General features: G+C 39.3%; 2 protein-coding genes and 1 long non-coding RNA gene across 4 annotated transcripts in view; 1 reads left to right on the top strand and 2 right to left on the bottom strand.

The window, feature by feature from the left end:
* LOC127964415 (activity-regulated cytoskeleton-associated protein-like) overlaps nucleotides 1–3,102 on the bottom strand; it is a 6,737-nt gene extending 3,635 nt beyond the window's left edge. Inside the window, exons 1-2 of the mRNA XM_052564640.1 lie at nucleotides 2,623–3,102; nucleotides 1–2,537 (exon numbers count right to left, since the gene is read on the bottom strand). The exon at nucleotides 1–2,537 is cut by the window's left edge and continues 3,635 nt beyond it. Of these exons, the coding sequence (XP_052420600.1) occupies nucleotides 432–1,397 (966 nt within the window). The 5' untranslated portion in view covers nucleotides 1,398–2,537; nucleotides 2,623–3,102 and the 3' untranslated portion in view covers nucleotides 1–431. The remainder of the gene's footprint in view (nucleotides 2,538–2,622) is intronic.
* LOC127964437 (uncharacterized) overlaps nucleotides 1–9,028 on the top strand; it is a 60,936-nt gene extending 51,908 nt beyond the window's left edge. The window contains exon 2 of the long non-coding RNA XR_008155047.1: nucleotides 8,741–9,028. This is a non-coding gene — a long non-coding RNA (uncharacterized LOC127964437). The remainder of the gene's footprint in view (nucleotides 1–8,740) is intronic.
* il10rb (interleukin 10 receptor, beta) overlaps nucleotides 1–16,099 on the bottom strand; it is a 134,113-nt gene that overhangs the window by 19,119 nt on the left and 98,895 nt on the right. For both annotated transcript variants that reach the window (XM_052564592.1, XM_052564591.1), the window contains exon 4: nucleotides 9,609–9,772. In XM_052564592.1, coding sequence (XP_052420552.1) covers nucleotides 9,609–9,772 — 164 coding nt within the window. The remainder of the gene's footprint in view (nucleotides 1–9,608; nucleotides 9,773–16,099) is intronic.

Here is a 16,099-nt window from a genome sequence, read left to right on the forward strand (position 1 = left end):
CTAGAAACCCGGTAAGCACGCCATCTCACTGGTACCTCATCCCTAGTTATAATATGGTGCTTCACTATACTAGTCCGCCCAATCTCCTGGGTACACACTGACGGCCAGCTTAACAACAATTCTTCCAACTGTTTCTTCACATGGGTTTCAGTGTCTGCTGCTTGGGCAAGTTTTTGTATTTGCTGTCTGGATTTGTAATTGCCACCAGAAAAAGGTATTGCTAGGTAAAAGTGCAGTGAAGGATACACATTGTGATGAAGGAAGGGAAAAAAGTTTGCTTCATCAGTTCCTTCTTCAGTGGGTAAGCTGTACTGAGCCTTACTAAAATCTAGTATCATCCTGCTCTCAAGTAGAAAATCAATGCCTAGGATAATCGGTACAGTCAGATCAACATCCCGCATGATGTAAAGGGACAAAGGCACTACTCGTTCTTACACTTCAGATTTCCAATTAACCTTTCCCACTGCAGTTTGTCTTTGTCCATTTGCCAACAGAAAAGATTGGCCTTCGCTTGACTGATACGGTTCTTGCCAGCACAACTGTTTCCATAAGGACTCTTTGATCAACGAGAGGGTACTTCCTGTATCAATAATGGAAACAACATACCTGCCTTGTAGGAATATTGGAATGGCGATGTTCTTATCATTTTGTAGTGATACTGGTTCCTGGCAGGCTTGCATCACTTGATTACTTGCATAGGGGAATTTTCGTTGACGCTCGGCAGCGGCCATTTTCTTCCTCTGCTCCTCACAATTAGCTTGACACCAGAACTTCTTAGACTCATCAAAATCACGCTCGATTTGAGTTCCTATCCGAACCAGCTCCTCAACATCTTTGATAGTCCCTTTTAACAGGCTAGCAGGTCGGGGATTGCGGTTCCTTAGAATTGCTTGAACTATCTCCTTTTCCGTCATTTCTTTTCTCCATCTCAGGCATAAAGCTCGGTAATGAAAAGAAAAATCCTGGATGCTCTCCTTAACACCTTGCTTTCTTTCCAGTAACTTCCTAGCTGCTATCTCCTTGTGGACTTCTCTTAAAAAAGAACTCCGGAATCTTTGCTTAAACTGTTTCCAGTTGCTCACTTTTCTTCGCTCAGCCCTCCACCAATCCTTGGCAGTTCCTTTTAGCACAGCTGTAAGCGAGGCTAAAATCTCTTCTTCATTCAAAGGACGTACAGCAAAATACTCCTCACACTGTTCTATGGACACAACAGGATCATCTTCTTGGGAATTAGAGAAACTAGGGAATTCAATTTTTACTGGAGGATTGTATTGTAATGAAGACTGGTTGCCTTGAACAGATTGCTCAATATAGGTAGAGTGGCTGGGTTTTGCACATTGGATGTTAGCTAGAGGGTTCTGGCTTGTAACAATCAGTGTAGATGAAGGAGGTATCATGGCTTGAAACTAATGATCCAATTGCCGATCTCTTCTCTTTAAACAGTCAAACATCTCCAGCTGTTGTTTGACCCTTTCACATTCGCGTTGCACCAGATACAATATCTTATCCTCCAGCTTCCTGCATTGTTTCTCCAACTCCACCAACAAAACTTTTTCACTTACCCCCTTCTCTAGATCCATTAAGTGTGCTTCTAAAGAGGTGACCCGTGCATTTAGCATAGAGTTTACAGCCGGTGATTGATCATCAGATTCAACGGTCAATTGGGGTGGTGGTGGTGGAAAATGGAGCTCTTCATCTGGATCATTATCTTCAGCTCTCTCACTCTCTTCATCAGAGTTAATATATAAATCACTAAAAGTGGTAATCAGGTCTCTTATTGGCTCTCTTCGAGAATGAAAGGACCCTGCTGTGAAATCTGTTTGGGAAGTGACTATATCCCCATCCATGATAGACTGAATGTATATTGCAAAAATAAAGGACTTAATTTTTTTTTCTCTTTCTTTTAGTGTTTTTCTTAGGGTTTGGAATTCTGGAAGTCTGGCCAAATAGTCTTAGAGTCCCTGTTCGGGCACCATTTTGTAACCTTCCAACCGAGAACTCTCAGAAGGACTCATCACAAATAAATTTATAAGGGAGGACTTCATCGACTATTATGGAATTAACCAGACTCAGAAACACAAACCAAGTACAAACACCTAAGTAATTGCATAAATGTTTATATTAAATATGTCCCACAAAACCATCAAAACAGTGAATCAACAATTGAAGATATGCATGCATGGTTTCTGAGTTGACATAGTGAAAAAGGATAAATGGTAACAAACATATCTGGTCATTGTCCATACCACAAATGCAGATGAAGAAAGTGGATTTGTCAGACAAGAAATTAGCAAAAAAGTCCAGTAGTTCATTTCAGATTCTAACTTCAGTCAATCCAGGCTTCAATTCAGCTTACATTGCAATAATGGTGTCCTTGTAACCCTCAACCATCTCAAATCTCAGTTGATCCAAGTCATCAAATGATGATACTGGCATGACTAATTCGTGTCCATTAAGAGCCAGTACAGCATAGGATGGAAGCATCAAGTAGAATAAGAAGGATAAATCTGTAGATGAAGTATCTATGAGAAGTCCTTCTAAATAAAAACATACAGGCTAACATTAACACCAAACATAATTACATGAAATAACGTAACCCAGCAAAACAATGAAAACACTTACTTGGATGAGCTTAAAACCACAGTTTCTCAACCCAGACTCTATACATAAGGTTAGCAGAAGAAGGCCATGCTTCTCTCCAACCAAACAATACTCCTACTCTACTTCTTCCTGCCTTTTATCCAAAAAAAGAATCGTCTGGAGAGCCCCCTAGAGCATGGTAGTGGTACTATTGTTCAAAAACCAAAATAGCTGCTCTAAAGGCCGTTACAAGGTGATGGTCATTCATCCAGCTAGAAATGTCACTCATACAGGCTGTAATGCAAGCAGCTACCGTCGGGTCATCTGGCTGGAATGAGAAGTAGAGTTGGGTGTCATCAGCATAGCAGTGATAAGAAAAGCCATGCTTCTGAATGACAGATCCTAATGACGTCGTGTAGATGGAGAAGAGAAGTGGTCCAAGTACTGAGCCTTGAGGAACCCAAGTAGCAAGGTGTTGTGACTTAGAAATCACCCCTCCAAGACACCCTGAAGGATCTGTCAGAGAGGTAGGACTTGACCCACAGGAGTGCGGTTCCAGAGATGCCCATCTTTCTGAGGGTGGACAGGAGAATCTGGTTATTAACGGTGTCAAAAGCAGCAGACAGGTTCAGTAAGATGAGTACTGAGGATTTTGAAGCTGCTTGTGCTAGTCGCAGGGCTTCAGTAACAGAGCAGATCAGTCTCAATCTCAGCTGGCAGATGGGGCAGTGCGTGCTGGTCTATTCTGTTTTTTTTTTTTTAATATATTTCTGGATTCAGTTTTTTCCATTTTAATTATACTCCACTCCTTCTTAATAGTTACATTAAAGTTTATTAATCAAAGTCTAATTAAATAAAATTATGAAACTTGTACATTTTCAAATCAATTTAATAAAAGTTTAACAAAAATTACATGATTAGGGGCCTATGAAATATTTTATTTTCTCTCACCATATTTTTTTTTTTGTTACCAAATTTTAGTTTTAGCATGTCTAATTATTTGAACACATAAAACAACTTAATGTATTTATTGTTTCTTAAAGACGCCTAATGACATTTTCCCCTCAAAAATTCTGTGTATTTCAATTTTTACTGTTATCAAATCAAGGCATGAAAATTCATTTTATTTGTCTTTTAATTACTTAAAATTAAGAAAACATTTTTTGGCAAACAAAGGGGATTTACTATTAAAATTAAAACATGGAAGAAATGTTGTGTGATTATTCCTTTAAAAATAATGTTTGTTTCATTTTAGTAGTGGTAGTAGGTTATGTACATTCTACTGAACAATAAACTTCAAAACCTGACTTTTAGTTTAACGGGTTGCAAAATAAATGAATACCTTTACAATTCTGTGCATGTGATATGATGCTTTTGCTCAAATCAAACTGTCAGATTCTCATGAAGTGAGCAGTTCTGGATATGTTCTTCATTCTCATTTTTTGTTCTCGTGTTTTCTGCATCACGGAAAACATAGAGCCCTAAATTATATCAGCACAATGTTTACTCTCGCATTTAACTGCTTCTATTATTTAGCACTTAATGATTGTCTAATCAATATAAAAGAGCATCGCTGAGTCTAGGAGAACTCACCGTTATCACACACACTCCGGACAGCGATCTATATTATAGCTCTATAAATGAGGCATGCAGACTTTATTAGAGCCACAGAAAGACAACCGTTTCATTGGGAATGCTCAATATACAATTCATTATGTACATTAACAACAATTCGGGGCGAATATAATATAATTTTCTTTAAGGATTTTCTGTCTGAAGTTTCTCGATCTGTTCAGCATGCAGCATCGCGTGTCTAAACAAATAGCATGTGCTGTCAGTGATTTCAGCCACTAGAGGCCACTCTCACAATGTATAATGAAAACAGAACCTTCTCAGCTGCTCTAACAATGGACTCAAGCCGGGAAACTATCTGCTAATCCATCAAAGGACGAAACACTGAAAACTATCGGCATGGATTCTTGCCGATAACCGATTGTTCCAGCAATCAACTATCGGTGCCATGTCACATCAAGGTGGGGAAATAAGCAGTGAAGTTGAGATACGTAGTAGCATTGAGGCACTTCCCATCAGCGGAAACAGTTTCATAGATTTGGTGCCAACCTAAGCATTGTGGGACTCAGGATCATAAGTTTGTTTGATTAATGAGGAATGGCGAGCAGAACATCTCCCACACGCTGCAGTGCACAGCACGGAAGAAATTCTAGAATGTGGAACATTGGAAGGGAAAACATTTAACCAAACATCTATCCCCTTTATAGGCTGGGTGGAAGTCAAATTCCAGCTGGTCGAAGAGGAGGCCCAATTGTCTGAATAACTGGTGCCCAACGAGACAGTGGAAGGGATAGTTAGAGCAGACAGATTTAGAACAGTGATTCCTGGAGCTCATACTAAAGAAGTAAAGTGCCAAGTACGAACTGCCCTTAACTCCAGGAAACACGAAGTGGTTTTTGAACCAATGAAAAGCCAGGTATTACCAAAGGGATTAAATGCCGGGGGGGGGGGGGGGGGGGGTGTATCATCCAGCTGCGAATGGGAATCTGAGTCAGTATTCCTATAACAAATAACAATGGTCATGATGTCACTCTTCTCCCCTCATTGGATGGATTACATTGAGCATGTGAAAGCAGTATATCCAGTGGAAGCCAGACCAATTCAGTCATCTTTTTACAAAGGGGTGAGATCTGAAGGAGGAGTCAAAACTAATCCAAAATAAATGTCAGAAATCACTGATGGGGAAGATGTGACACCAATTCTGAGGGCAGCGGAGAGGTGGGATCCACCTGTGTCTCTGGCACACTTGAGCTCAGATCAACAAGCTAAAGTAAAGCAGCTACTCAGAGGGGAGTATGGCGCATTATCAAAGGATGATAACAATGTAAGCTGCATTCCTTCACTCCAACTTAAGATTTGGCTAAACGATAACATTCCCATAAAGTGGACCTCCATCCCCAGACCACTGCACACTGGTAAAGGGGTATCTCGAAGATTTATTGAACCAAGGGTGGATCAAGAAATCCAGGTCAGCATACGCATTGCCAATAGTGTGTGTACGAAAAAAAGATGGGAGTCTAAGGCTTTGCTGTGATTACCGGAAGCTGAATCGGAAGTCAATTCCAGGTCGTCACCTAATACCTAGTGTGCAGGATGTGCTGAACAGCTTGAGTGGGATTGCGTGGTTTTCATTAGTGGATCAAAGCAAAGTGTATCATCAGGGGTTCATGGAGGAGATCAGCCAGCCACTCAAAGCATTTAAAGCTCCCTGGGGATTATATGAGTGGATTAGGATCCCCTTCGGTCTTTCCTCCACTCCAGTGGATCCCCTTCGGTCTTTCCTCCACTCCACTACACCGTTCTCAAAGGCATGGAGTGGAACTGACACCAAGGAAGTGTGAGGCGTTCAAAAACAGTGTAAAATACCTGAGTAAAATCGTATCCAAGGAGGGATACACTATAGATCCGGCTGAGCTTGCTCCTGTACAGGCTTTAAAAGACAGAAAACCATCAACTGTGGGAGACCAGAGAAAAATCCCGGGCTTTGTTTTTTACTATCGACCATACATACCAAACTTCTTAAGAATAGCAAAGCCCCTGTACAGGCTGCTGTCAAGTGAGAAAGTACCTGGCAAGGAAATCAAATAGAGAAGTAGAAAGTCACAAGGTAAAAGTAAAAACACTGCTCAGTTGTCACCCAGTCATCCAATTACATGGACACCACAACATCAGGAGGTTATATGTCAGTTGATTGACTTCCTATTGCAACCACCAGTTCTTGGTTATCCCGATTTTGAAAAACCATTCACACTTCACACGGACGGTTCGCAGGAGGGATTAGCTCATTGGCTTTGGTTCAAGAACTCTAACAGCCCCAGAAAAAAAATTACAACAAGCATTCAGGGAAGCTTGAATTCCCTACTCTCAAATGGGTGATCACTGAGAGGTTCAGGGAGTACTTGTATCATGTCTGAGTTCAAGTACCGTCCAGGGAAAAGCAGTGGAGATGCTGATGGGCTCTCAAGAATGCCACTTGACATGGAGCAGTTCATGCAGACCTGCTCGCAGGAAGTACAGCCTGAGGTGATAACCAGCATCACGCACAACTTAAGTCTCCAGGACCAAGAGCAGGATCTATGGATGTGTCTACTGAGCATGGCCACCTATACTGAAGAAAATCAGGAACGCATCACATCTACTGTCAAAGAACTCTCTAAATATCAACTATGTGAAGCCCAGCAAGAAGATCTGCTGCTGGGAAAAGTCAAGAGAACATTTGATGAAGGACAAATGGCCGAACCTGAAAGGAAAAGAGATGCATGAGGACATAAGGATCATGGACAGGTAGAAAAAAAAAGTTGTGTAAATGAAGATGGTGTACTGTACCAAAAGAGTTTTGCGTTACCAAAAAGTTTGTCCGTTGATCTATAAAGAGCTACATGAGGATATGAGGCACTTAAAGGGTCAGTTCACCCAAAAATAAAAATTATGCCATTTATAACTCACCCTCATGTCGTTCCAAACCAGTGAGACCTCCGTTCATCTACAGAACACAGTTTAAGATATTTTTGATTTAGTCCAGAAAGGTAAGAAAAACATCATCAAAGTAGTCCATGTGACATCAGAGGGTTGGTTAGAATATTTTGAAGCATCGAAAATACATTTTGGTCCAAAAATAGCAAAAACTATGACTTTATTCTGCATTGTCTTCTCTTCCGGGTCTGTCGTGAGATCTCAAAACACTGTAGTTTAGTGATATCCGGTTCGCGAACGAATCACTTGAGGTAACTGTATCTTCTTGAACTAGTTCACCAAATCGAACTGAATCGTTTGAATCGGCTCGCGTCTCCAATAAGCATTAATCTACAAATAACTTAAGCTGTTAACTTTAATGTGGCTGACACTCCCTTCTGTGAAGGGAGAACTGAAGATGAACACAGAGCCGAGCCAGATAACTAACAAAAGATTGACTCGTTCTCGAGTCAGAACAGCAAAAACAAAAAGAAGGATTTAATGTAGATGTATAATGTGTATAGCAGCATGTGGTAAGGAAAATTCTTCTGTTCATGACATTTCGTACATCATATCTGAGAGATAAGTCAGCTAATTTTAGTAAAATCACAGGATTTGCTTATCCCGTGCAAATGCGCCACACAAAATTCAGATATTGGGCAGTAATTTCTAAATTACTTGAAGTCCCCAGATAGTACTTATCCCATGCATATAGGGCTTAAGCAGCATAAATGGACACAAGAGCCCTGCATGGACCTCAAATATAGGCCCTAGCCCAGCCCTTATCCTACAGATTATCACAATTCTTGGCCTAAAATGACCCGAGCCCACATTTTTTACCCCTTCTCCCTAAATGGCTTATAATACTATTTCAGCTATTAAAATAGTTCCATTCTGTAAGTAAAGATGAGCTAAAGCTAGCTCTATAGGACTTGGAGGCGCCAGTCCAAACACTTGCATTGGAAACAACTAAAAATATGCTGTCATTTCTGCTCATAAAGGTAAGAGTAATTAATCTTTCAGAACTGTAAAGGGGTTGTGCTTTAATAAAATAAAAAAAACAAAAAAAAAAACAGATGCCCTTTCTGCCGTCTTGGTATTGAACAGGATCCCTTCACAAAAATGAACGGAAACTCAGCGAATACTTGCCTCACAGGTTTGATAAATACATCAATAGAAAGCATTAAATTACTATTTTAAAACAAATTCGCTTAAATAGAAAACAAAAGGTCTTTTAATATAAAATCCATAAAGATGCATTTCTCTGTAAAGGTGCATCCAATGAGGAGATGGCGAGTCAGGATCAACTTCATCTTTGAAACACTGACTCAGAAAATGCTAGTTTATTAATAAATAATTAAAATATCTCCTTACAATTACCCCCCAACACATTAATGTTAATTCAGCACCTAGAAAGGACCTCTACTGCCCTGAAAGACAGCGGAGACCAGGACAACTAGAGCCCCAGATACAGATCCCCTGTAAAGACCTTGTCTCAGAGGAGCACCAGGACAAGACCACAGGAAACAGATGATTCTTCTGCACAATCTGACTTTGCTGCGGTCTGGAATTGAACTACTGGTTTCGTCTGGTCAGAGGAGAACTGACCCCCCAACTGAGCCTGGTTTCTCCCAAGGTTTTTTTCTCCATTCTGTCACCGATGGAGTTTCGGTTCCTTGCCGCTGTCGCCTCTGGCTTGCTTAGTTGGGGTCACTTCATCTACAGCGATATCATTGACTTGATTGCAAATTAAAACAGACACTATTTCAACTGAACAGAGATGACATAACTGAATTCAATGATGAACTGCCTTTAACTATCATTTTGCATTATTGAGACACTGTTTTCCAAATGAATGTTGTTCAGTGCTTTGGCGCAATGTATTTTGTTTAAAGCACTATATAAATAAAGGTGATTGATTGATTGATTGAATTACTTTTGCGGAGGTTTTGCAGCAAGCTTTAGCAAATTGCATGCATTTGCACACAGAACTCTTGCAGCTACGCTGAAGAGTGAAGACACTTGCGTTTGCTGCTGCTACAGGACACTAAACACCGTCCAAGCCAATCTTGACAGTCTCGGGGGCCTGTTTTTTTGTTGTTTCCGCCAGCATGTCAAATTGTTTTCATCACCATAATTTATGAATGTCTAAAATATTATAATTTCGGAGAAGCCTAAACAAGGCCCAAGGCCCGGCCCCTGTTGAGGCCCAAAACTTAATTTACTTTATACACTTATTGAAAACCGGGAATATGTAAATGTCATAATCATTATGACTACACAAAAATATGAACTTAAATTTCTTAAGTAGAAAATGACAATTAAAAAAATACTTTGTTTTATATTTTTCAAAGTCTCAATTTGTATTGGAGCCCGGTGTGTGTAAAACACTTCAAGATATCTTCAGTCACAATCTCAGAAATGCTGCTGTGTTCACAGCTTCTTCTACTCTCAGCAGTCACCACATACAGACAGTATCCACAAGCAGCTGTGTGCACAGATACCTGAGGCTCTTCAGAGCGTCTCCAGTACTGGATGAGGTAGCCCATGTTGTCGTTTAGCAAAGTTTTCATGGACTGGTTATTGCTGCTCAGAGGGTCGGTGATGATGATCTCTAGATCTCCTTTAACCGGGCTCAGCTTCACGCTGGAGGGAGGACCTAAAGCAGCTGAGAACATTAGAAAAGAGCCGGGGTCAGCATCACAGAATCAAACGCCAGTGCCAGGAACAGAGAGACTAACAGACAGACTACTGACAGAGAGACTACTAACAGACAAACTGACTGACACAGACAGGCAGAAAGAAAGACAGACAGACTACTGACAGACAGTCAAAAAAAATTAAACTGAACTGAGCTGGATGATAAAAATTTTGCATTTTGCATTATTGACACACTGTTTTACTAATTGATGTTGTTCAGTTGCTGTGACACAATATGTTTTGTTTAAAGCACTATATAAATAAAGGTGACTTGACAAGCCTACAGACAGACTACGAACAGACAGACAGACAGAGAGAGAGAAAAACCGACAGAAAGACAGACAGACTACAGACCGACATACAGACACATAAAAAGAGAGAGACAGACTACTAACAGGAAGACTGACAGACAGACATATATATTACATTACATTTATTCATTTAGCAGACGCTTTTATCCGAAGCAACTTACAAATGAGGACAGTGGAAGCAATCAAAATCAACGAAAGAGCAATGATATATAAGTGCTATAACAAGTCTCAGTTATCTTAATGCAGTACACATAGCAAGGACTTTTTAAAAAAATTTTTTTTTCATTTTTCTTTTTAAGAATATAATTAGAGAGGGAGTTCCGGTTCCACTAGCGACAGAATGAGAGCCTGAGGTGCGAGCTCCTGATGGTTTTTCTTGTATTTTTTCTAAAATAACACCCAACGGTAATAAAAATTGAAGTTTGTTTATGGAGATGCAGAAGGGGGTCGTCACAAGAAGTATGAAATCGACAATTTTGACAGAAGAAGATTTGAAGGACAGCCAGAAGGAGCGAGGCCAAGCATCTGTGCTAAATTTAGCCGTGAAGGGCGTGGAAACACCTGAACCCACGCTGCTAAATATTTTAAAAGAGCTCCGAGATTTCAGAAAAGATAACAACGATCAATACTCAGACATTAAGCATGAGCTAAAGAGGGTAAACGATCGAGTGGAAGAGGCAGAAGTTCGGATTGAGGAGTCCGAAACCGTACTACAAGCAGTGTCGGGGCTAATCACGAGGTTAACAGAACGCCTGGTTGGCCTAGAGGCGAGGCTGGTTGAGCAGGAAGGCCGAGCGCGCAGGGACAATCTTCGAATATACGGAATAGCGGAAGATAAAGAGGGAACTGATATGGTGAGATTTCTGGACAACATGTTGAAAATCGCGCTTGGCTTTTCCAACGACTTGTCACTTGGGATTGAAAGAGCACATCGCACTCTGACTGCAAAACCAGATGCCCAAGCTAAGCCCAGATCCATCGTGGTGAAGTTTGGGAGTTATCGAATGAAAGAGGAGGTTCTTCGAAGAGCGTGGCAAAAGAAAGAGTTTTTTTGTGAAGGTGTGCGCTTCTTCGTGGATCACGACTACCCTATTGAAGTGCTCAAAAAACGTAATGAATATAGAGAGGCCAAGAAGATACTTTGAGAGAAACGCATCAAGTTTCAGACCCCGTATCCGTATGAAATGCGGGTCTTTTACGATAATGGCACTCGTCTATACAAGGATGCCGCCGAGGCAAGAAGAGATATGGCAGCGCGAGGGTTACCAGTCACTGTGGTGAAACCTGCAGCCGACCCGGATCAAGAGGAACTACAGTTGTTGTCTTCTTGGCGCACGGCTCGCAGACATCACTCCGAGAGAGGAGTCCATCACTCCGGTGTGACGAATGATTCCACGCAAGATAGCCACCGCTCTCGCTTCAGGGATAAGCTTCAGGTTTTTAGGAGAGACACTGATGTCTGAGGATTCCTTTTTGCTTCACTTATTGGATACTTGTGGTAAGACTGACTCTAATCTTCTTGGTTATGGAGACACTGTTTTTTTTAAATATTTTTTCATTTTCTTTAATAAGTTTTCATTTAAGAAGTCGGGACTGAGTTGTGATCTCATTCAGACTGAATTTTGCTAGTGTGTGGACATTTAATAGGGCCCTCCCTCAACAACGAGGTGAGATGTCTCCCTATTGGGGTCTAACCAACATAAGGCCATGCAGGGCTCCTTGGTTACAAGCCTCTACCTTGGAAGGACCTTTTTTTGTTTCACTTTTTATTTTTTGTTTTTTTGTTCACTGTTCGAGTTCTTTATTTGTTCTTCGGGAGAGAATCTAATTCTGCACAGGGCAGAAGTGGGGAAGACGTGTATATTTTTATGTTGGTTCTATTCTTACATTACATTGTTTAGGATATTAGGATCATGCAGGACATTAAGATAGTTTCATTTAATGTGAAGGGGATTTCAAATCCAGTAAAAAGAAGTAAAATACTTTCAAAAGTAAAACGGGCAGGAGCGCAAATTGTATTATTACAGGAGACACATCTCTCAGTAACAGAACATGAAAAGCTAAGAATGGGTTATACAAGGGCATATTTTTCATCTTATAAAAATGGACGAAGGAGGGGAGTTACAACATTAATATCACAAAAAGTACCATTTGAGTTTATTTCAGAGGAGGCTGATGAAGAAGGGAGGTATATAGTAGTTTCAGGGAAGATCAACAATGAAATAATAACCATTTGTAATGTGTACGTTCCACCTGGAAGTAATTTTGTCTTTTATAGAAAGGTCTTTGACTTGATGATTGGCGCAACAGGAATTGTAATTTGGGGAGGTGATTTAAACCTTCGTCTTAACCCTAACCTTGACGCATCGAAAAATGTACCTATGACTACAACACGATCGATGATCGAACTGGGGATATTGGATTTGTGGAGAGATTTTTACCCTCCAGGTCGATACTATACGTTTTATTCTCACTCACATAATACATACTCTCGAATAGATTATTTTTTTTGTGTTCTCGAGAGACCGCTACAGATTTACCAGTTGTGATATTGGTTCTATTGATTTATCTGACCATGCCCCTATCTATTGTACAATACAAATAGAGGGTTCTCTACGAAACACACTTTGGAGACTCAACACAAGTGCTCTAAACAACCCCCAGTTTGTGGCTTTGATGAGAAAGGAGATTAAACAATTTCTAGATATTAATGATACTGGTGAGGTTGATTCATCAATTATATGGGACACATTAAAAGCTTTAATTCGGGGAAAAATTATATCATGGTGTGCATATAATAAGAAAGAAAAACAATTAAGATGGTTAGACCTTAATAAAAAATAGCAGAATTTAGAAATGCAACAGAAGAAGCAATGCCCTAATTTACTCAATGAGATTAAGAAAACACGAAATGAAATAAATCTGATGAGTACACAGGAAATTGAGAAGAAATTTGTTTTTTTAAAACAAAAATATTATGAAGCCGGCCCTAAAGTTTAACAAATTCTCGCTAGAAGACTTCAAAAAGAAAGAGCAGATTGCACAATTTACAAAATTTAAAATCCAGATTCAGGAATTATACTGTATAAACAAGAAGAATTGCAAAAAGCATTTGAGAAGTACTATAAAAGTCTATATACTCAACCATTTTCAGAGAGTGAATCCCAAATGGAGGGTTTTCTTAACTCCCTTAACTTACCTAGTCTATCAGAAGAACACAATAACATATTAACAGCTGAAATATCAGAGAAGGAAATAAATGCAGCCATTTCTAGACTGAAAGCTAATAAGACTCCAGGCCCAGACGGCTTTCCCTCAGTTTGGTACAGAACATTTTGTAATGAGTTATTGCCGAGCCTTCTAAGGGCTTCTAATACAGTTCTAAAAAAATCAAAAATGCCACCTTCATGGAGTGAAGCAGTTATATCAGTTATCCCTAAGGAGGGAAAAGATAAAACCGAGTGTGGTTCTAACAGGCCAATTTCAGTGTTGAATGTTGATTATAAACTGTTCACAGCTATCCTTGCTAAAAGATTAGAGAAGTTACTTCCGCATATTGTACACACAGATCAAACTGGTTTCGTTATGGAGAGACAAACTCATGATAACATTACACGCTCTTTACATATTCAACAGAACAAATTGGAGGCTCTTTTGGTGAGCCTTGACGCTGAAAAGGCCTTTGACTCAGTCAGCTGGGCTTTTCTTTACAAAGTACTGGGAAAACTAGGGGTACATACCGAATTTGTTCAAGTTATTCGTACACTATATAGTAAACCATCTGCAAGAATAAAAAATAATGGACACCTGTCAGAATCTATTGTACTACAGCGGGGTTCTAGGCACTGTCCTATTTCACCACTCCTTTTCGCTTTATATATTGAACCACTTGCGCAATGGTTGAGACAAACTTCAAGTATTAAAGGCATTTCTATAAATGGGGAAGTCCACAAAGTTGCTTTGTAGGCAGATGATGTCTTGGTATATATTTCGGAGCCTACTGTCACGTTTCCTGAGTTGATGAACATTTTGAGGAAATTTGGTCGTTACTCTGGCTATAAATTAAACATACAAAAGACCCAACTCTTAACATTTAATTACTCCCCTCCTAAACAGCTTTGTGAAACTTTTCCTCGTAAATGGGACCAACAATCTCTGAAGTACTTGGGTATTTCTCTACCAAAGGACATTTCTTTATTGGGAGAAATTAATTATGGCCCCTTATTAACTAAAATTAAGGCGGATATTACAAGATGGAATACAATCTCATTTCTGACTTTGTGTCAAAGAATCGATAGTATCAAAATGAATGTGCTTCCATGGTATCTGTTTTTGTTTCAGGCTCTTCCAGTGGAAATTTCCCAGAAAGAATTATCAGAAATTGATCAAATTATTTCTAGATTTATTTGGCAGGGTAAAAGACCCAGGGTCAAATATAAAACATTACAGCTTCCAAAAGAAATGGGAGGCATTGCATTACCGTATTTCAAAGGATATTTTTATGCAGCTCAGATCAAGCCACTCATTTATATGTGCTCATCAAAATTTCATGCTAGATGGAAAGACATTGAGCTCTCAATAATGAAGGATCCACCAATCTATGCTGTTCTTGCTTATACAAATTTGGATAAACATATCAAAATGATTCAAAACCCTTGGATTAATAGACAATTGAAAATATGGCGTAAAGTCAAGAGAGAATATAATTTGGATGACAAAATACAGATATTGCAGTGGTGTGCATTTGACCCTGGGTTCAGCCACATTCAAATACTGGATTTCAAAGGGTGTGACGACCTTTTACTCACTCACTCATAATGGGAATATGAAAGATTTTGACAGTCTTAAGAGCGATTTTAAGCTTAACAATTTAGATTTTTTTTTTTTAGATATCTCCAATTACGGAACTATTTCCAGCAGAACATTATCCCCAAAACTGAGATAGATGACCCAATTTTGAAATTTTTCTGAAGGCTTTTAAAAACACTATAGTTAAAGGTGCTATCGGCAAGTTCTATAAAGGGTTTCTGACAAAAAGGTCCCACTCTATGGACTACATCAAAGAAAAATGGGAAATGGAAGGACATTTCTCAATAACTAATGAAGAATGGTACGAAGTATGTGAATCCTCATGGAAATTTACGAACTCCCATAAATGGCGAGAGTTTAGCTGGAAATGTTTAGTGCGCTTTTTCCAACACCAAGGCAAAAGGTACACTTTGGCACAGGCACGGCCTGCTGTTGGAGGTTGTGTGGGGCTCGGGATGCAGGGCATTGGCATATATTTTGGGAATGTCCAAAGATTAAACTCTTTTGGCTTGAATTTCAAAAAGCTTTAATTAGTATATTCAAGGTTAACAACATACCATTACAGTTTTCTTCAGTTTTTTGGGGACATTTTGACAATATGCATAGACATGAAGATAAATACCTGTATTCTATTTTGACAGTAGCAGCCAAAAAGGCAATTACCAGATGCTGGCTCCTTCCCGAGCCCCCCGCGATGACTGAGTGGATAAACATAGTGAATGAGATTTATGTAATGGAATCCATAACATTTTCAATTCACATTAAAAGGAGCACTTTTGTTATATTATGGAGCAAATGGGTTAGATATATTCAACCCTTACGACCAGATTTTGTAGAGGTTAGAATATAGAAAATAATCCTCTTTTCATTTATTTATTTTTATTTTTTATTATTATTATTATTTTTTTGTCTTCCTTTTTATCCCCTTTTGTACTTTGTGTCAGATATGTGCATGTTTTTTATCTCTCCCTAATTGTTCAGTTTTTTACTTTTTTGTAAAAAAAAAAAAAAAAAAACGAAAAGAAAAAGTGGATATTGTTTGGACATGTCTTATTGTAACATTTTGTCATGCTCCACTTTTTGAAGAAAAAAAAAAAGAATAATAAAAAAAAGAATATAATTAGAATAGAGAGCACTCAATGTAGAAGGGGCAAATAAAGATGGAAGAGATGTGT

The sequence above is a fragment of the Carassius gibelio genome, chromosome B9, assembly GCF_023724105.1.
Source record: "Carassius gibelio isolate Cgi1373 ecotype wild population from Czech Republic chromosome B9, carGib1.2-hapl.c, whole genome shotgun sequence".
NCBI lineage: Eukaryota > Metazoa > Chordata > Actinopteri > Cypriniformes > Cyprinidae > Carassius > Carassius gibelio.